Raw genomic sequence first — 20,182 nt, forward strand, 5'->3', positions numbered from 1 at the left:
TAGGTTTGCTAATCTAGACATAGCTGGGAAGAAACCAAGCTAGTAATTTTTTTTCTGTCTCGTCTGCAAATGAGGATAATAATTCCTTTTCCTTACCTTTTGTCTGTTTAGATGAAATCTTTGGAGGGTGGGGCATGGCTTCAGAGACTGGCACAATGGGACAGTGACTTCAGCTGGGATTTCTAGAGGATTGTAAATAATGGAAAACTTTATTATTTGTCAAGGGAAAAAGCCCATTAGCCTCTGGGACATGCCTGTACTGGTTTCAGAAAGTTCAGGAGGTCTTTTCTTTGCAAGTGCTTTTATGTGTCCCAGAATGAATTTGGTCTAGTATAGCTAAAACACACCTAAAAGTATGTCACTGAGCAGCGTCCAAAACAAGCTTAGCAAATAGGCGTTCACTGTGTTTCAGATTTTAGTCCTAATTTATGAGCAAGGAAATGGAGCAGGGGAGAAAGAGGCAGCACCATAGCTTTTAGACCCTGTCCAGTGGAGGCACAGCAAAAATGTCAAGCAGTTGTGTTCTTTTTCTCATTTGTCAAAAATAAACCCACCAGTATAACAAATATGTCTCTCCCTAAGCGTATTTCTAATGTAATATTAATCTGTGCGCTCATGTGTGTGTTTGGGCAGGATTTAGAGCATTACATCAGTTTGCTGTGCTGCTAGTTTGCTCCAACACATAGCTTTGCTTTTGAGGGCTGGTAAGGGAGAGAGGGGAGTGGAAGGAAAGGACTTGAAATAGGGGAAGTGATAGCACAGCAAGCAAATATCCCCTCTTGCTTTAGGAGACAAAAAAGTCCCTAAAACAATATTTCTAAAACTAGAATTTCAGACAAATGTGGAAGGTATCATCATGACAAGGCTCTGTGCTCTTAGATTCCATTTCAGATTTCAGACCATTTTGCTTTTCTTTCCCCCTTTCACTCACCCTTTGTTGTCATTTCTTGCTGTGTGAAGTCACATTTAGATTTGTAAGCTCCTGAGGGAAGTAACCTGTCATTTTTCTTTGTCTGCAAACTGCTATGAACGTTTATGGCTTGTTATAAATAACAATGTCAGAAACCTCAGGAGGGTAAACGTTAGGATTTTAGAAGGTATGAAATACAGTGAAATACCATGTGTGCATATTCACATGTACATATGCATGAATACATGCATGTATGCAAACAACATGCATTGGTAATGGCCTATTTAACTTGCGCTGCATTTGAAATGTATTATGTGACAGTGACCTGTATAGCAGAGTATGTAAATATGTTTTTCTTTTTAGTTGGTGGGTTCTCTGGGATCTTCTTCATCTTCCTACTCCAAACTCAATCTGCATATTGCAGTTCCTCGGGTCCTATAGGAAGAGTTCTCCTCCTCCCGCCCTCCTCTTGTAGCTGGCCAGAGTAGTTTGGCATATCAGCTGAGGGAGTACTTGGAAATCATGGGAATTGCTTTCTTCAGCCCAGGGACCAAGCGTTATCTCTTGTCCGGGGTGGGAGGAATGTAGCAAGCTGTGTCCAGATCTGTGATAACAGTGCAATAAGCACTGATGAGTGAGTTCAGTTGCTGCAGCAAGGAGGGGGAGGGAAAGCTTATTTTTAACTGGGAACTATACAAGTGAGACTGAAGTAGCTCTCTGCTGTCTTGCTGTCAAGTGTACGTGTGAGTTGAATGAGCGTATGGACATAGTTAAGTACTGTGCATATATACTAATGGAGTATGTAATTGTATGTGTATAGGGTGGAGGCAAGTCAGATGAAATGACGGTGCATGCTAGCTTCTTTGTCTGAGCGTTTGAACTCATGTGTTGTAATGCACAATTCCTGATAACATTTATCTACTTCTTTTTTCAGTGGGGTTGATTCTTTTCCGTGCCTTGCTCTTCAGGTTGCCTGTCTCCCAGCCATTCCTCTTTCCCTTCCTAACTCTCATTCCCCTTTCTCTCTTCCATCCTTAATCTTCCCACCCCTTCCTCTCATCTGAGCCTGACCCTTCTCTCTTCTTGCCCCTCCTTCCCAGCCGATCCCTCCCCTTGCTCTGGATCTGCTGGCTGTGGGATTTTTTCTCATGCTCACTGGCAGATGTGACAGCTTTTGGAACTGTATCATCTAGGAACAGCTATATCTGGAGTTGAAAAATCTAACGTGGTTTCCCAGGCAGCAGGAATGGATCGCTGAGAGAATTTCAATCTCCGACTGCTTTTGTCTTGTGGTAGTGACTTTTATTATTTATGTTTGTGACATTTCTTACAGTACAGTTGTCAGCAGTGAATGAAAGACTGAAGTCTAGTAGATTATTATAAAATCAGTGTCACAGTATTTGTATTATTATATTAAAGAGATGCTGTCTGTGTTTCAATACAGGTTTAGCTTGATTTACAAAATCTTATATGCATAAAATGTTCTTATGAATTTCTTACTGAATTAGAAAAGACCTGTTTTATGTATTTTATTTAAATGTTCTTTAGCTGGGTATTGGAAATACAAGTAAATAGCTCTTGCATGAAAACCAGAAAGTGAAAGGAGACTGGTTAAATACAGACCTTCTCAATTAAATGCAAAACCTACACAGATTATTAGAATCCACTGGATTTCAAATAACTATTTTTACTGTATGAATTTCATTTGATCTTAATGCAGTGTACCTTTAAACCACCTGTCTGATATGGCAATGTCTTTATAATGAAAGATTGATGCTTATAAAGTAAATGTCATTGGATACCCAGGGGTATGTTGTATTTGGAGTTGATTACATTTTGTTGCTTTTAAGATGTCTATTATAAGCCAATAAGGTAGATGTAGGCCATGTCAGCTAGTCACCCTAAAATTGATCATGAACTTAGTAGATGCTTCTTTCTGGGTTTAGGAAACATGCTTTTGTATATAGGATCTAAGTGTAGTCCAGGTGTTGATTGACAGGTACAGTGATTTAATGTAAATATACAAATGTAGTGTTTATGCTTATGCAAACTGATATGCTAGCATAGAGCCACTGTTCTGTTTGGGGCCAAAATATCACCCGGGCTTTAAAAATTTGCATTCTGAAGTAGTTTAGCTAGAATCATTCTCCTTATGGGGAAATGATTGAAATGTTCAGAAAACCATTGGTATTACAAGTGCTAATGGTTGTGGCATTTGTAACACCACATTTTACAGGACCCCTTGCCACCTGAAGCAGTTAAAGAGCAAACTTGAAAGACACTGTGTGCTATGCCCTGAATATTTTCTCATTATGAAAATGAGATGAGGAAGGAAGCTGTGAGAATAAGAGCAGGGGAAGGAAAGATACCGGTTGAAATAGTAACATCGCTCTGTCTGGAAATGCCCCTGTTCTGGTGGATCAAGTAGCTGTCATGACTGACATGTGGTCAATGATTCAGAACTGAAGCACTCGATATAATACTACAGCTGTACTTTCTGCTTTCCTTGGAGGCTGTGAAAGCTCCTCAGTAGCACCAAGCTGTTGGTTTGAATAGTACTAACACCATGAGCTATTAGAGTATCTTTCCTTTCCAGGATTGTCTGCACTTTTTCCTTAAAGAATTGCCCTATGACTTTAGTCTTGGTTATTAGTTAATATGCAGCACCTAAGGGGCGTTAAAGATGAATCACTGTGTTTGAGTAGTTGCAATACAGACCTGGAGCACAGAAGCTCTTCCCATAAGCTCTCCATTAAGATGTATTTGGGTTTTCATTGTAACATATTCTAAGCAAAGATTATTCTGGCCACAAAGCCTCTTCTAGGCAGAGCAGTTGCTTCCAGCCTCTTTTGTAAGTGGTTTTTTTAGTTGCCTAACCTTTTGCTTTCTTTCTCAACTGTAAGGTATCTTTAGTAGGCTTCTGGACACAGTATTGCAATGGACATTGTCAGTGTGTGAAGTCTGTATTTCACCAAGGATGGATTGCATGATTGGGGGTTTAGATGGTGTAAAGGTCCTTCTGCGACATACAAACACTTCCCATTCCAGTGACTACAGGATCATGGTAACCAAATTTTAAGCCAGTCTGTATGCATTTTCAGGATCTCAGGCTAGCACTAGGAAGCAAAGTCGTTCACCTGGTGGCTGCACTTTGCTCCCTAAACAAGTTTTAAGTGGAATAACCTGGAGAACGTTTGACATGTATTTCACTGTGGGGGAAGAAAGCACAAGGTGTGCTGATTTTCGAGACCAGTGTCCACTAGAAGTGTGTCATGTCTACACCACAACGTGTTATCTCTGTATGTGTTCTCTGTCTCTGACCCTTGTAAATATTTATTCAGCACGAATAGTTGGAAGCTGAGGTCCTGTACAGGGGAAGAGTGATCACAACAAAGTTGAAGATTAAGTGGCAAAAATCCTCTACCTGATGTCAAGGAAGAAGTAGCAGTCATCACTTTAAGCAGTATTAGTGAGAGGCATCTGCTAATATTAAAGTTGTCAGTGGAAAGGGAAGAGCGTATAAACTTTTTTTTTTCCTACTGGTGGATATTAATTGCATTAGAGAAACCTGTACAGCTTTTTCCTAAGCTAGAGAGCTTTAGCACTGAACTACCTAAAATGTTTTGGCACTGGGTGTCTGTTTTATCTCATCTCTCTTACGGCTCTCATTGTGCAGTTCATCCTGTGCACTGACAGAAAGCATCTTGGAGAGGAGATAAGCTCTGGAGCACGCCAGTTCCATTGCATCCACAGAACAGTAATCTGCCCATTGAACATGTTTCTCCAACAGCAAAGAGGAAAATGTAACTTGGAATACTTGTAACTTTAAAGCCATCAAACCAGTCAATAGAATCATAGAACAGATCTGTAGTCCAACCCACTGCTGAGAGCAGGTTCTGCTCTGAGGGTCAGACCAGGATGCTCAGGGCTTTGACTTCAAGAGCAAACTTGCTCTTGAAAATCTCTGAGGAAGGAGACTGCACAGCCTGTCTGGGCAACCTGCTCCGATGCTGGACTCTTCCGGTCACGAAAAGGTTTATCCTTCTATCCAGTTGGGACCTCTCTTGTTTCGATTTATGCCTGTCATCTCTCAGTCTGCCACCACTCTCCACTGTGAAAAGCCTGGCTCTTCATAGACAGTCTCCCTACCTCTGAGCTGTTTCTTCATGGAAAGAGTAACTTCCCTCTCACCCCATCTTCCCTGTCTGTCTTTCGTGAAGAGGTTGTGTCCATCCATCGCAGTCCTCCAGTTATTCAAGCTTTCCCACCTCTGTGACTATGCGCGGAGCTCCGGTTCTTCCTTTTCCTTCCTATATTGCCAATTTCAAAAAGGTCTAAAACTTTTGGCTTTCTGTCTATCTACATCTCTTTTTTTTTTTTTGGCATTAAAGTCTAAATTCAGATATTGAATGTCTCTTGTGTTTGGGTATATTTAAGTGTTAGCTGGTTTTGGCTTGTTGCAATTGTAATGGCTGTTCACACAAACTGTCTCTCTCAGCCCCCAAGGGAAAGGAATCTTAGTTTTTAATTTTAGCTTCTTCAACTACCTGCTGACAGAGTTTGATTTCCACCTACCACCTTCTCTCTCTCCCCCAAGCCCTCTGTCTAAGCTAGAAAAACTGAGATCCAAAATCAGTCCTGGGCAGCTCTTCCTTTGGCAACAACTCTGTTGTCTTTAAATGGGAATCAAATGTATATTACTTACTTGGAGTAACCAGTGAGAAGACAGCCTGAGCCCTGTTCATAACCATCCTTCATTCCAGGCTTGTAGTGGAATCAACACTAACTGGCTGGACTCCAAAGCCATTTAACCTAGGTACAAGCCTGTAAAATATAAATATGTGTCTCATATTTTATATGTGTGTGTATATATATATATATTTGAAACATTTGTATCAGGCAATATGAATTTGTAGAAATAAAGGAAGCCAAGGAATTCAGCCATATTCGTAACAGGTGTCTGCTGCTTTTCTGAAATAGGAGCACTGTTTCTCAGTGGGCAGAGCACTAAAAAGGTCACTAGAAATCCTAGCTCAGCCACTGACCTGCTAGGTGGTCTTGAGCAAGTCATTGCTCTCTTGTTGCCTCTATTTCCTCATCTCTAAAAGCAGATGATCAACTCTGTTGTTAAAGTGCTTGTCACCAGGAAATGTTCTTAATACAATGTAATTAACTAATATAATTGATATGTGATTTTACTGATTGGGCATATTGGACCTAGACATGCGAGGGCACTGATGGCATTGCCTTCTCTGATTCAGGCATCATGTTCCGCAAGAAGAAGAAGAAACGCCCAGAGATCTCGGCTCCACAGAACTTTGAGCACCGTGTCCACACTTCATTTGACCCAAAGGAGGGCAAATTTGTGGGCCTGCCGCCTCAATGGCAGAATATTCTAGACACGCTGAGGCGCCCCAAGCCAGTGGTAGACCCTTCAAGGATCACGAGGATGCAACTCCAGCCTATGAAGGTAAGAGAGGAAGACTGCTCTTTCCTGGCCCCTGGGCTTTCCTCTTCCTTGGGGAGGCCCAAGTTGAGGCAATGTTTCCATTGCCCCATATATATTTAAATGGGGCTAAGGGTGGGATCTGTAAGGAATTCAGTGGGTATCAGGGTCTGGGCTTTGCTAACGCTGTCTTTTTTTGAGGCGATAGTAACTTCATTGGAAATAAGGGCAGTAGTATCCTTAACTGCAGTAGTGTCACTGTTCAAAGAGCCAGCTGGCTGCCTGTCACTAGAACAAGGACCCGTGAAAGCTCCCGTGGTAGCTGACAGGGCCCAGGATGTGTTCAGCTGTTGTACAGGAAAGCAAAGAGGAGAATTCGTGGAGAGACCTGTTTTAGCGAGTTTGTCATTGTCGTGGGTGAGCAAATTTGGCTGGTAATTAAGTTGACAGGGAAGCCTGAGTGGGAGAGAGTGGGGTAGCACTAGCTTGCTGTTCATGGATGGCTAAGTGAATGAGAGACAACAGGGAGCAGGACTAAACTAGGGTTTAGGCTAAAAGGGTTTATAAAACAGCATTTTAACAGGAAGTGGGACATAGTAAACAGGAGAATGTCCTTAAAGCAAGTCCTTCAGTAAGGAGAAACAAGTTACTGATCCTTGTAGATGGGTGAATTTAGGTGGCTGTCTTGCTCGGATGGCTGTTGATAATGGCATCTGGAGGCTGTGTTCGTAAGTGACTGCAGGGACCTGCTGCGTGAAGAGAGGCAGATTCATGATGACCTCTTGGAAAAGGAAATGAAAGATGGTGACAGAATTATTGTGTTTAAAGTCTTGCTACCTTGTGGGAAGTTTTTGTTCCCAGTTAAAAAAAAACAACCTACAGGGGCCTAAAAACTGAAAGGTAAGGTGTAAAATAGAGATGTTACTACTTGGATTTTAGGAGGGACGTAAAAGAAAATAGTTGTCTATCTGATTAATATATTTAGCTTTTTGTGTACAGATGCTGAAAACATGGGGACTAAATGGGACTACATTTTAGTATAATGCAAGTATTAATGCAAAATCAAACCTGCAATTTAAATGGCACATCAGGATCTTTGAGCAGAATGCTGATTTAGAAAGGAAAAACTTGCTCAGGAAGAAAAAGCAAAAGAAAAAGGGAGGAGGTATTGCCTCCTGTTTTATTGTGTCCTGAATGTGCTTTGAGGTTCAAAATGTAGTAGAAGATAGGACCACAATCCAGAGAAGAGATAAAATGTGTAATAAGAGACCAACTTGGTTAGATCAGGAGCTCTCTAATGAGCTTAAACTGCAGGAGGATTGCTCAGAAGGGTGGAAACTAGGTCAAGTTATAAAGGGCAAATAGAAAAGAAATTTATGTAGGAACAAAACTGGAAGGCCAAGGCACAAAAAGGGATATTATTCTCAAAGAACGTAAAGGGCACTAAGGAGACAATCATAAGTACACTGAGGAGGAGAAGGAGGATGAAGGAAAGAATTTGATCACTGCTCATTTTGGAAGAAAGTTAATAACAGATGACACTGAGAATTCTTAAATGTTTAATGATTTTTCTTCAGTCTTTATTGAAAAGGTTAACTGTGATCAGTGGGCTAACACAATTAACATGAGCATGAAGGGATAAGAATGCAGGCTAGAATAAGAAAAGAACATGAACAGAAATGAGACTTCTTAGATAAGTTACATATTTTCAAGTCAGCCAGGCCTAATGAAATTCAAGGAATTGCAGATCAGTCAGAATAATTTCAATTCCCAGAAAGAGACTGGAACAAATAAGCAAGTAATCTATTTGCAACCACTTCCTAGGAGATAGCAGGGTAATAGCCAGCAGCCAGCATGGATTTATCAAGAACAAATCATGTCAGGCAACCCAATTTCCGTCTATCACAGGCTATCAGGCTTTGGGTCAGGGAGAAACGAAAGCTCTCTCCTGTATCTTGAATTCAGTTAGGCTCTTGACACTGTACCTATGGTATTCCCAGAGCAAACTGAGCAAGTTTTGTCAAATATTAGGAAAAGTATGCTCAAAAGAATAGTGTGAGGCATCACTGTCAAAATAGAAATGTGCATGAAGAGATTTACTGGAGTTTGTCCTGAGTCTAATACTGGTCAGTACTTTCATGTATGACTTATTAAACCTGTAGATGGTAAAAGCTGAAAGGAGGTGCAAATCTTTGAGAACAAGGATAGAACACCCAACAGTCTTTAAACTAGAGAAGAATCTTAAACTAATAGGTTTTTTTTTTCCCAGTGAGTCCAAGTGCAAATACTGTCTTAGACTGCATCATTTTGTTGATTATTTCTGGTAAACTCCATTTGAACAAAGTCCTGTTCAATGATACCAGTCAATAGTAAGATTTTTTTTTTTTTAAAGTGCTAATTGGCCCTCTTAGGCCAAGCTCTTATACATAGATTCCTGGATTCAACTATCATAGTTTTTTCCTTTTTTTTGATATGGACTGTATGTAGCTTGTAAAGAGTTGCTTTTCTTTTTAAAATTATAATTTCTAAATTTTGGTCAAAATGGCATGATCTTTGTAAGAGCACTCCATATAGATTTGGGTCAAATTTGGATGTTTCTTCATTAATCTGATGCAGTCTTTAAACACAGCTGCGAAGTACAGCTAACTCCCATCTTCTCTGACAGCTGGGGATAGGACTGACTTAATGGACTAGAAGTGCAGCAGGAGTGACTTGAGTCTAATTTTAGGAAGTTTTTAACTAGGAGGTGAGGCGAGCACTGGAATGTATTTTCTAGAGAGGCCATAGCATCTATTCTTGGAGACTTCTTTTTTTGAGAACTTGTTAGATACAAGTCTTTCTGGAGTGACTTTTGTCCATCTACTTTGGACTAGCTGGCCTCCTGAGATTTCTTCCAACTTTGAGTTGTTCTTTTTCCCAGTTTGTAGAAACATTGAACCATCAGTGAGCACTGCAGGAGGGCCTCTTTCTCTCCCATTTGCCTGTGCAAGCATGAGCAAGCGTGTGCTCTGTGACTGGAGGGTGTGCATATTACATCTGTCCCTGCTTAGACTCATTTATGAACTAGTGCTCTTAACTGAGTGCATTACTGAGGTAAACTGATATGTCTGGTGTTTCTAATGGATGAATTAGAATGGACAGAAGACTCTTCCCACCCCACTGACAGATTTCAGAGACTGGGTTTCTGACCATTTACTTTTGGTATTTTTTTCCCCTATGGAGTTTGGTGCAGAAGTGATGGAAACAGTTTGAGGAGTTAGTGTCCTCAGCATGTTGTTTACTTGACAGCAGCTGGGGCCATGGAGGAAGGTGCATGTATGTGGTGAAGGAGGTACATTGCTACAATAGGACTGAAGAGTAGAATTTCCTGCTGTAGGTGATGTTGTGTATGCAATGTAATGAGTTGGATTGTCCTTTCTTCACCTTGTTTGACCAAATCTTCTAGTCTGCCTTTCATTCTCAGACGGTGAGCAAACCATGTGCTCGTTTTGCGCACTGTGGTAGCATTCTGTTGAAATTACTGGCGCTGCTGTTTTGCACCAGCTAATATTAGGCTTGGTGTAATTAATTCAGCATCTTTAGAAGATCCCTGGAGTTCAGTTAGCAAACAGGAGATTGCCATCACTCCAGGGAAGGACTTTCCTCAGGCACAGATTCATGAAAGTGTAGGAGTGATCCTGTGCTGTGAATTTCTGTGAAGAAATGAAACATTTTGGTTCCCAGCACTAAAAAAGCTTCTGTAAGCTTTTCAGTTCCAGAGTAAACAAGGTAGAGGAGTACATAATATACCAACAGCTTCAAGTGTCCTACTTGTATAATGCTGTTGCTTGTTTGGATGGAAGCCTTGTTCTTCATCGTTTGCTTACAAGGCAGTTGTGAGCTGTTGTGACCCTTTGTTCATAATTTTTAATTATAATAGCTTGGCAGAACAGAGGAGGGATGCAGTATTGGAACAGTGTGGTCTTCACTGGTCAGGATTAAGATGCATTAGCAAAAATTGTAGAGACACAGACTAATGGAGGCTGATTACAACACTATTGAGAGTGCTCCAGGGGAGAGATGAACCTTGTATTGGAATAGCAAGGTGATTTTTGCAGATAGAGCTCATGGCATTCTGTAACTACTTCTGAGAACTAATATTCTCAGGAGCTTGTTGAGCCTGTTAGTGATGTAGTGTAGCGCGATTTCAGCACAAGAGAGTACATAGTGCTAAAAACATCCTGGTTTTGTTCTAATGTTGTCCTTTAGAATGTGAGTGCAGCAGCAGAATTCACTGTTCTGGCTGAAAGCACTGCTGCCTCTGACAGAAGGATGTAACCCAGTGATTCCTTTTTTCCTTCCCCCTCTGTAAAGGACAATGAAAAAAAGACAGAAAGAAAAATTACTATTTCTTCCTAAATTCCTTGAGTCTTCTTTGGCTAGACAAACAAAGTCTAACCTTTGTCAAGATAAACTCAGCCTCAGTTTTTACAACTCTGATTTTTTTCCCTGCTTCCCTATGCTTCACAGACTGTGGTGAGGGGCAGCACTGTGGAAGTGGAAGGCTATATCTCTGGGATACTCAACGACATCCAGAAGCTTTCTGCCATCAGTTCGAACACTCTGAGGGGAAGGAGCCCCACCAGCAGGAGAAGAGCACAGTCCCTTGGGCTCCTGGGGGAGGACAGACCCCCAGACATGTATCTTCAGAGTCCTGAAGCAGACTGGGCAGACAAATATGGAAACTACCTCAATTGCAATGGTGGGACCAAGGTGACCCGGAGGCAGACTATGTGGCCAGATTACAAACCCCGATTGGAAGGACAGTCTCATCCCAATGGTATGGTAATGAAAGCACAGTCCCTCGGGCCTTCGGAGTTCCAGGGTGCTGACGGTAGCTGCCTCCAGCGTGCCTCCGGTTTGCAGCATATGCCAACTCTACCGGGGGAGAGTGAGAAGACGGGAAAGAAGATCTCAGAAGAGTGCTGGCCTCAGCCTTGTCTTGTACGACAGGCAAACTCCAGGCCCTCAGGGGAGGGCAGCCCTAGCTCCAAATCAAGAGAGAACAGCTTGAAGAGGAGGCTGTTACGCAGTGTGTTCCCCTCATCCAGCGGCTCAAACAAGTCAGGCCCTTCCCTGCAGATCAAGGTTAGTTAGTCGGTATTTTTGAGTGAGTGCAATGTTGACTTTACAGTTCCAGAGGTTACTTGCACAGCTCAACAAATTTAATTGCAAACATCATGCAACCATCTGTTATTGTTATGATTAATGTTGGAATCAAAATTCCTGGGCAGGGGAAATCTGTAGTCCTCCTAAGCTTCACAAAATATACTGCTAGGCATAGCTCAAAATGGCGGTCAGATCTACATGAGAAAGGCTTGCTAGTGGAGCTCTGCTTGCAGGAGTGTAGGCTGAGAAGGAGGTAGGGAACTTACTCATTTTTTGCCCTTCTGTGGTAGTAAAGGAATAACTTAAATGCCGTTATACTAGCATAAATGTGCTTTTGCCATTTGGGAAATTGCCATAATTCACATTAGTAAGGTATTCTTTTGCTTGTGCAAAATAGAACTATCTCAGGAGAGCTTGTTTATAGCTGTATCTGCCAACCAGCCTACAATAGGAATGTTTCCATCAGCACCCACAGTACTGTTAAACAGGAAATCTGACGGGTTTTGGTAAGGATGGGACAGCTCATAGCTACATCTCCCCCAGGAAAGCTATCCTGAATGAATGACTCACTACTTCTTCAACTAGGAGAAAAACTCTGGTTCCTGTTACTGGATAGGAAATGTAGCCCTTCAGGCCACTGCTTCTAATTCATCCCAGGCTAACCTAGTGCTTGTTGTCCTTGCACAGCTGTTAGGTGTTTTCAAAGGCTGTGCTGGGCTGGTGCAAGGCCAGGCTAATTTCTAGCAGGGGTGGAGTCCCTGAACTCGGAGGAAAATGACAGGAACCACTGGCCCAACAAAACTGACTGTTCTAAAGTGTACTGCAGGGTGGAGCTCTCTCTGACCCAGCTTGTTGGGAGTTTGCATAACGATGAGGCTCAAGGCTTTCAGACACAGTCTTCCCCCTGGAGATTCCCTTTCCAAGGGAGTGGGTTTTTAAAGGAATGCAGTTTTTGCGTAGCATGAGCTAGACTTATTGCTGTCTGTGACTCTGGGCTGATCTATACTGGCTGGAGGTCTGTCCCTGAGTACTTGGGAGAACTGACCACTTCTTTCTTCTGTAGCAAGAGCATCTTTGTGAAAGTGCTGAAGCATGGCAAAGAGGAGCAGAGGTTACCAGTCGAATGGTGTGTGTGCAGGGATGTGCCTGGGTGTGTTTGAACTCGAGCTGCTGGTGAGGAGTAGGAAAGACCTTGAGGTTATCTAGTCCATCTCCCTGTTCCAGCCAAGGATCTGGGCCATCGCTGGCAATTATTTATCTAAGTGGTTCTTAACAGTCTCCAATGATTAAAACCTTAGTCTCCCTCACAAATGGAGATGATGATGTGTAACTGTGACGTGTTAGGAAATGCATAATTGCAGATGAAATGGAAAGGGGATATAATTGGCTGAAAATGGGGAGGTGGGTGCCTTGACAGGCTGCCTAGAGTCACCACGGCAAGGTCGAGTGCTCTCTCCTTTTGACCAACTATGGGGGGAAGGAGCGGGAGAACCAGTGACAGCTCAAAATGTACAGAGACTGAAAATGTGTATATAGGGGCTGTCAAATTACAGGAGCAGGAAATAATACTTATGTGTGGTTACACAAGTATGTGTGAGCTTGCATGCATGTTGTGTGCCCTTTTGCATGATCTAGGTTATGTAAAACCTCCCCCCCTCCTGAGACAAAACAAGAATTGGGAAATCAGTACTTTGTTGCCATGAGCATGTCTCTACAGGACTGCAGGGGTGGAGCTGCTAAATGAGGAGGAAGTAACTTCTGACAGGCAGTTTGTGTTTGCGCACTCCTGCACCCCGATGCCAGGAGCTACTAAATCATACTTCCAGGGCCAATGCGTGTGTGAAAATGAGCTGTATGTATGTTAGGCTTATGCAGATTTTACTGTTGACAAAAATCCTTGATTAAAAACCAAAGTGCATAGAATTAAGTTCTATACAATTATTTTCTGTCTGAGACAGAAAATGAGTGCTCCTTTAAAAATTTCTCTATTGGCAGCTTTCAGTTCCCATACCCATATTATTAACTTTATTAATAATCTGTCTGAATTGTGAGAGAGAAAAAGCTTGTTGCTTTGAAGTTTTTGTTTTGCCCTATAATATAAATGATTGGCTTGCTCTTTCTGAAGTTGCTACTTTGTTGGATCCACTATTATTTTACATATAACTAAGTATATAATGTATTTTATACCTAACTTGCTAGATGATGTTGAATTTTAATTAATCAACATTTCCAGGGTGAGTATTAGCACTTCAAGATTTATCCTTCTTGGGAGACCTATGCGTAGTGCTAGCATGGGAATGTGTATCCTGAAGCCACATTACCGCAGGCTGTGATCTTACTAGATCTCATAAACTAAACAGGGTTGGGCCTGCTTGGTACTTGAGTGGGAGGTCTCCAAAAGCCTCGGGTGCTTCAGGAAAGAGCACTGCTAATCCAAATTCATTGTAGGTCAGTTTTGAGCCAGTAAGATGGCAAGGTGGCAGGTGGCTCTGTGTAGCCAAAGTCTCACACTGGCCACCCACAGGCATCCTGGTTCATGGTGCTTTTCCCAAAACAGAGTGCTAATTCAGTGTCTGAGCGACAGGAATGCTCTGCAGGTACCAGTGGAAAGTGCAGAGAGTTTTCAGTAGGCAGAGCGTAATTACCCAAAGGGAATTAGGCCAAGACATCAAAGTGATTTACAGCTTTGGCATGAATCCTTTTTCCTTTTATATAGAGGAAGATCAGAGGCACAGAGGCACAAAAGGATTTTCAAATTCTCTGCAACACAGGTTGCCCCTGAGTTTTGGTGGCAAGGTTGGAATGCTTTATAGCAGCTAGGTTTTTTGCTGTGGGTTTTGGGTTTTGGTGTTTTTGGTTTTTTTTTTTCCTAAAGCATGTGCTTTAAAAGGTCCCTTTTAAACTGCCTCAATTTGGAGGTCCTTTAAGCATAGCACCCATCCTGTAGCTGATTCTTGAAAATCTGCATCCATGTGTCTTCCCCTAGTCATGCAGCGTATGTTGGGCAGACCCGGAGACAAGAACCTAGAGCTCTTGGCTCCAGTCTGCTACAAAATGTACTAGGCCAGAGTGGCATAACACACAACTGATTCCTGACATTTCTTTCTTGTTAATCTAACCATCACTTTTTCTTTCTTCCACTTTCATATTTGTTCTTCTCAAAGCCTAATGCTTTCTTTAGGCCCCAGCAATGGGGTTCACCACGCAGCCCTGCAACCAAAGCCCAGTCTCTTCCATCAGATCAGCCTGCATCCGATTTCCCCAGGATGATCTCAGAAGCTGGAACCCCCCAAAAATCACCAACAGTGGAGAAGGCAATTGCGCTGCCACAAGGCAGGCCATCGCCGGCAGGGTCTCCCAGGAACCGGCAGACTCAGACTAGTTCTAGCAACCTTCACCTTCCCCAGGACTCTTCTGTGAAAGGGCAGCTGGCCAGTGAGGACCCGGTGGTTGTGACTCATGAGCAGTTCAAAGCTGCCCTTAGAATGGTTGTGGACCAGGGGGACCCTCGGACATTGCTGGAGAATTATGTGAAGATTGGTGAAGGGTCCACAGGTATTGTCTGTATTGCTCGAGAGAAGCACTCAGGGCGGCAGGTGGCAGTGAAAATGATGGATCTGAGAAAGCAGCAGCGCCGGGAGCTCCTTTTTAATGAGGTAAGTATAGTGATGAGAGGTGGGGTTCTGCTGTCCACCATAAAGCTGTGGTAACAGACAGTGTGGTAAAAAGAAGGGAAGAGCAGGAGACATCTTCCTTTTAAGAGAATTGTGCTAGTACCAAGGAGAAAAATGACTGGGGGGGTGGAGGCTACTGCGTTGTACTCGTAGGGTTGTGCATGCTTGCTTCGTTGTGTAAGATTAAGTGTTGTTAGTGATTTTGTGGTGGTCAATTGTCCACTGTCTTTTTACAGGTGGTGATAATGAGGGACTATCAACATGTCAACGTAGTGGAGATGTACAAGAGCTATCTAGTGGGAGAGGAGCTCTGGGTGCTGATGGAGTTTCTGCAGGGGGGAGCCCTCACAGACATTGTATCTCAGATCAGGTATGAAGCAAAGTCTGCAACATCAATGCTTGTGTTCCCACCTGACAGGCAAGAGCAGTAGAGTAGAGATTTCTGGGGAGAGTAGTTTCCCTCAGAGATTTTGTGTTTGCAGTGCCCTGAAACTGCTACGCTTTTTAACTGTTATCCATTTGAAGTATGCGATGATACTTCTGATGTAGAAGGGACCTTATTTACGGTACTGATCCCTTTAGATACCCGCTGTTCAACTACTTGATGACCTTTCCTGTAAAACAACAGTACTCATAAAAAAAGTATTGTTTACTATATCTATTGAATTCTGGCCAGGAAGCTCATTGAGTAAGTATTAAAGAGCATGCAGAAATAGTTTTCAGTGGTGCAACCTTAGTGAGGTTGAATTTGTGGCTAACTCCTCTGGAGAAGTGCAGCAGAGCCTTGAGATCTGGACTCCTTCCCAAATTTTGTTGCCTAAAGATAGCAACTACTGGACACTCTCCTAAATTTGTTTTCTTATCAACAGCACTTATTAATGCCCAAAGCATTTCTGTAGGGCAAAGAAGTTGTTCTCAAATAGTCTCTAGAGTCTCACTCACAAGGTCTTCTGGTGATGCAGTTACGATGATTGTATCTTACCCATGACCCTGGAGCACCCTCCTTCTGCTTCCGAGCAGTCCTGCGAGGCTGTAAACTGGTGCAGGGAACGCCAGTGAAAAGACTGACCAAGAAAGTCTGTAGGATGAGCTTTCCTTTTTTGAAGATTCAGAATCTTAATTGGATTACAATTATGTAGTATTGCTAACACTAATTGTATTTACTTTTTTTAATCATAGTATGCCTTTAATTCACTTACATGCTTTGACTAGCCTTTACTGATCCTGTGGTGGATTTAAGGCATATATCTTGCTCTATTGGGTTCTGTGTTTTGGAAGTGCATCTGTGATGTGTTTGGGAGGTATAAAAAGGCACATTGTCCTCTGTAGCCTCTACAATCCCACCTGTAAGGAGTGTCTTGGAGACACTTTGATGGCCAGGCCCAATGGCCAGGCCCTCCAGCATTGAGTTCAGAGGCACATCTCAGGGTCTGAGAACCAAGGTTTCACTGTAAGTCATGTACTTGCTCCTGGACAGGAAAAAGAACATTTAATCCTGAACAGTGCTGAGTTACAGCATTGCAGAGCCAGTGAAACTCTTGTAGCTCATAGCTGGTATTAGAACCAATGGAACTATGGATTAAAAAAATTTAAATATTCTGAAGAGGTTTATGAAGGGTCTGTGTAAGGTAATCCACCAGTGAGATTGAATTCCATAGTGGGACCTCAGCCTAGGTTTGAGTTAGTTTATGAAGCCTTCCTTTGAACCTTCTAATGAATGCTTGTTTTTCCACATAGTGGAAACAGGATCTGTTGTAACAGATTTATCAGAAGTAAGCTGCAAGCCTTTATCAGTTTTTCACAGGGAGGAAAATACCCTCATTCCACTCATTAAACATTTGCTGAAGGTGATAACTGATTTGCATCTCTAGGAGTGAGGTAATCCTCTAGTAATCTGTTTTACAGTATGCAGTCACTTGACTGAAACCAAATTCCATACGTGACCAGCTAAAAGTACACCTCTTGCTATCTTCTAGAACCACAGAGCTCAGAAGTGTATCAGCTTTTCTTACAGCTCATGCACTATGAAATGAAAAGCACTGTTTCTAAATAGGTTAGGTTCTGTACTAGGCAAGTCCCACAGTTAGCCTTTGTCCCTCTCCCTTTACAGGGTAAATCAAAATGCCAAAAGTAGCCCCCTGCCATTCTTCAGATATATTTGCCATCAGCATGGCAGAGTGCAGCCACAACATGTAGTTGTCCTGGTCAGTTTGGTAGAGTAAGAGATGGAATACCAAACACGCAATAGAAGTATAAATTAAAGTAAATAAAGCACCATCTCAGGTGATGATGGTGCAACCTCCTTCATAACTGTGTAGAAATTGCTTTTATGTATTTAGAAGGTACTGGTGCACTCTGCATGGTTCTGCCTTCTGAGCGCTCTCTTCTCCTCAGTCTTCCTTGCAGACCTGGATTTGAGGAGTTATCATTTCTATGCCCTCAGCTGAGAGCTGTTTGAAACAACTGCAAGAGACAGGCTGAGAATCAAAAGTACTCAAATTGGGTACCTCAGCTATTCTTTGAAATACTTAACTTCTAGCATTGCTTAGTATAAATGTGCAGAGAATACTGTCAGTGTCCCCAGTTACAGGAGATAATTTTCATTTCTACCATTTTCACTTATATTTGATCATGAAGGTTCTTGTGTTGGTATGCCAAACAGCAACAGCTTCTAAAGATGAGGTTCTTAGTGCTCATACTCAGTGTGCTAACAGAGAGTGGTAAAATTCGGGAGTGTCTTCTCCGCTTGTGACCTGCACTACCATTAGTTAGGTGTAAAAGTATCCAAAGTGTCCAGCTGCATGAAACCTCTAAAGGATCCCTATATTTGCTATCAAATTACGTGTTTGGATGCTTTCTGGATGAAGTTGCACAATAAGCCTTGTGAACAATAGCTTTACTATATTTGCTTTAAAATAAAAGCTGTCTCAACAGTTACTGCGGCACCTTGGCATGAAGAAGCAGTCCTGCCTATCAGAATTGCTTGAAACAGCATCTTGCGGAATGAATTTTGATAAAAGATTTAAAATGCAATTTCTCTGTATTAGACTTACAAAAACTAAAAATTGCTAACCATTAAGACAAAAATGTTTTCAACAGTCATAGAAAAACAGTAAAAATGAGACAGTAACGGTCATAGGGAACCAAAATATGTATCTGCAATCCAACTTCAAAATTGCACTGTGCCTTCAAAGAGGACTTGTGAATAAGTACTATCCACTGCCCAGTACGATGCGATGCAGTTAAACTCCCGTGTCTTTAATTTCAGGCTAAATGAAGAGCAAATTGCAACAGTGTGTGAGTCAGTGCTGCAGGCTCTGTCATATCTTCACTCTCAGGGCGTCATTCACCGAGACATTAAGAGCGACTCCATTCTTTTGACACTGGATGGAAGGGTATGTTTCCTCAGACAAACTGTTTCCTGTCTTCTGCTGCAGCCTTCGTCTGTCTCCTTATTTCCTTTCTGTTCACAATCTTTTGTTCATACCTTGTCCTCTTACTCCCTTTGTCTTCTTTGTCCTTAGTGTTTCCCTCCATGTTGTTTAAAAATTATTGTTAAGGTTGGTTGCTTTTCTCTTTGTACAGGTCAAACTCTCAGATTTTGGCTTCTGTGCTCAGATCAGTAAAGATGTACCTAAAAGAAAGTCCCTAGTAGGTACTCCCTACTGGATGGCTCCAGAAGTTATTGCAAGGATACCATACACTACCGAGGTAAGGGACCACTGCCCTAATATCAGAAGAGGTAGCAAATAATATTCTGAAGTGTCACAGGAAACTAACTGTTGGCTTTTCTAGGAAGAACCTCTAGAGTCTGTTTAAATACAACTATGACTACAGATTTGATTGTGATGATATCAATATTTCCTAAAACAGTAGAAAAACAGGTTGTTCTGCTTCCGGGAACAAGGTGTAAACTTACTCTATTCTTATACCTGAAGCTTGGCATGGACTTGTGTCTGCTGTAGTGTGGACAGATGTTAGCAAGGAGCAGCCTGTCATCTGATATGGATCAGTAAATCAATCAATGCCATAAAGGGAGGGGAGGAGAGGAGGGAAGGCACAGATGTGAGCTCTGAAATTACGGGCAGGTGGCAGTAGACTGATTAGTGTTGTTTACCAACCAACCAGGTGTAGCACAAGCAGTTACTTGCAGACCTTTACATGTTGCAACACCAGTGTGGCTCAGTCTTAGGTGGAAAGCTGTCTTTGTTAAACTACGGTAAGGAGTCCAATAGCATCACATGGGTTAATGTTTTATTCTCTCAGTACCATTTGTCGTGGGTGAGGTGTTGCTGTCTTTGTGAAAGCAACAAAGCAAGGCCCTGTTGCTCTGAACTGTGTGTACTGATGTGACGTTGGTTCCCACAGGTGGATATCTGGTCTCTGGGGATCATGGTGATAGAGATGGTGGATGGAGAACCCCCCTATTTTAGTGATTCTCCAGTCCAGGCAATGAAGAGACTCCGTGACAGCCCTCCTCCCAAACTGAAAAACTTTCACAGGGTGAGCATACTGGCAAACACTTGTAAACCTGATGATTATCATGGGGAAACATCCGTATCAGCTGTTCCCAGTAAAGCTGGCTGTGAAAGTGAGCTTGCTAGGACATGTTTCTTGGGGAACTTCTTTGGCCCTGGTGCCTCAGTGGATGCAAGCTGCTGCTGACAGCTAGTGGCTGGCTTGGGAAATAGCCCTAATAATGTAAGGTCACTTGCACATAAACCTGATAATGCAAATCAAAGCTGCTTCAGGTGGACCCAACAGTTAATATCGTGCTGATGTTAATAGTGTAGCTCATCTTCTAGGGAAGTAAACAGGAGGATCCTTGCTCTTGAGGGTTTCTGGCTTCACTGCTTTCAGGACTGCAAAGACTGCATTATGGTCAGAGCAGGAGAGCTCAATACAGACAGTAGCTCATGGAGACAGTGCAGCTGCATTGAAGATGAACTCAGCTTCGTGGTTTCTTATGAAAAAGTAGCAGTGACTTAAGAAATACAGTGATTA

The 20,182-nt window shown here is 42.3% G+C and overlaps 1 protein-coding gene across 6 annotated transcripts in view; it reads left to right on the forward strand.

Moving 5' to 3' along the window:
• The window catches only part of LOC142040504 (serine/threonine-protein kinase PAK 6-like), a 77,770-nt gene that overhangs the window by 53,614 nt on the left and 3,974 nt on the right, over window positions 1-20,182 (forward strand). For 4 of the 6 annotated variants that reach the window (XM_075048493.1, XM_075048495.1, XM_075048494.1 and 1 more), the window contains 7 exons: window positions 6,172-6,380; window positions 10,866-11,483; window positions 14,669-15,160; window positions 15,415-15,548; window positions 18,447-18,573; window positions 18,764-18,889; window positions 19,547-19,681. In XM_075048493.1, the coding sequence (XP_074904594.1) occupies window positions 6,172-6,380; window positions 10,866-11,483; window positions 14,669-15,160; window positions 15,415-15,548; window positions 18,447-18,573; window positions 18,764-18,889; window positions 19,547-19,681 (1,841 nt within the window). Of the gene's footprint in view, window positions 1-1,565; window positions 1,680-5,610; window positions 5,727-6,171; window positions 6,381-10,865; window positions 11,484-14,668; window positions 15,161-15,414; window positions 15,549-18,446; window positions 18,574-18,763; window positions 18,890-19,546; window positions 19,682-20,182 lie in introns of those variants that run through there. The other 2 variants (XM_075048498.1, XM_075048497.1) reach the window with 2 other exon arrangements.

This window comes from Buteo buteo, chromosome 16 (genome assembly GCF_964188355.1).
Source record: "Buteo buteo chromosome 16, bButBut1.hap1.1, whole genome shotgun sequence".
Classification (NCBI taxonomy): domain Eukaryota; kingdom Metazoa; phylum Chordata; class Aves; order Accipitriformes; family Accipitridae; genus Buteo; species Buteo buteo.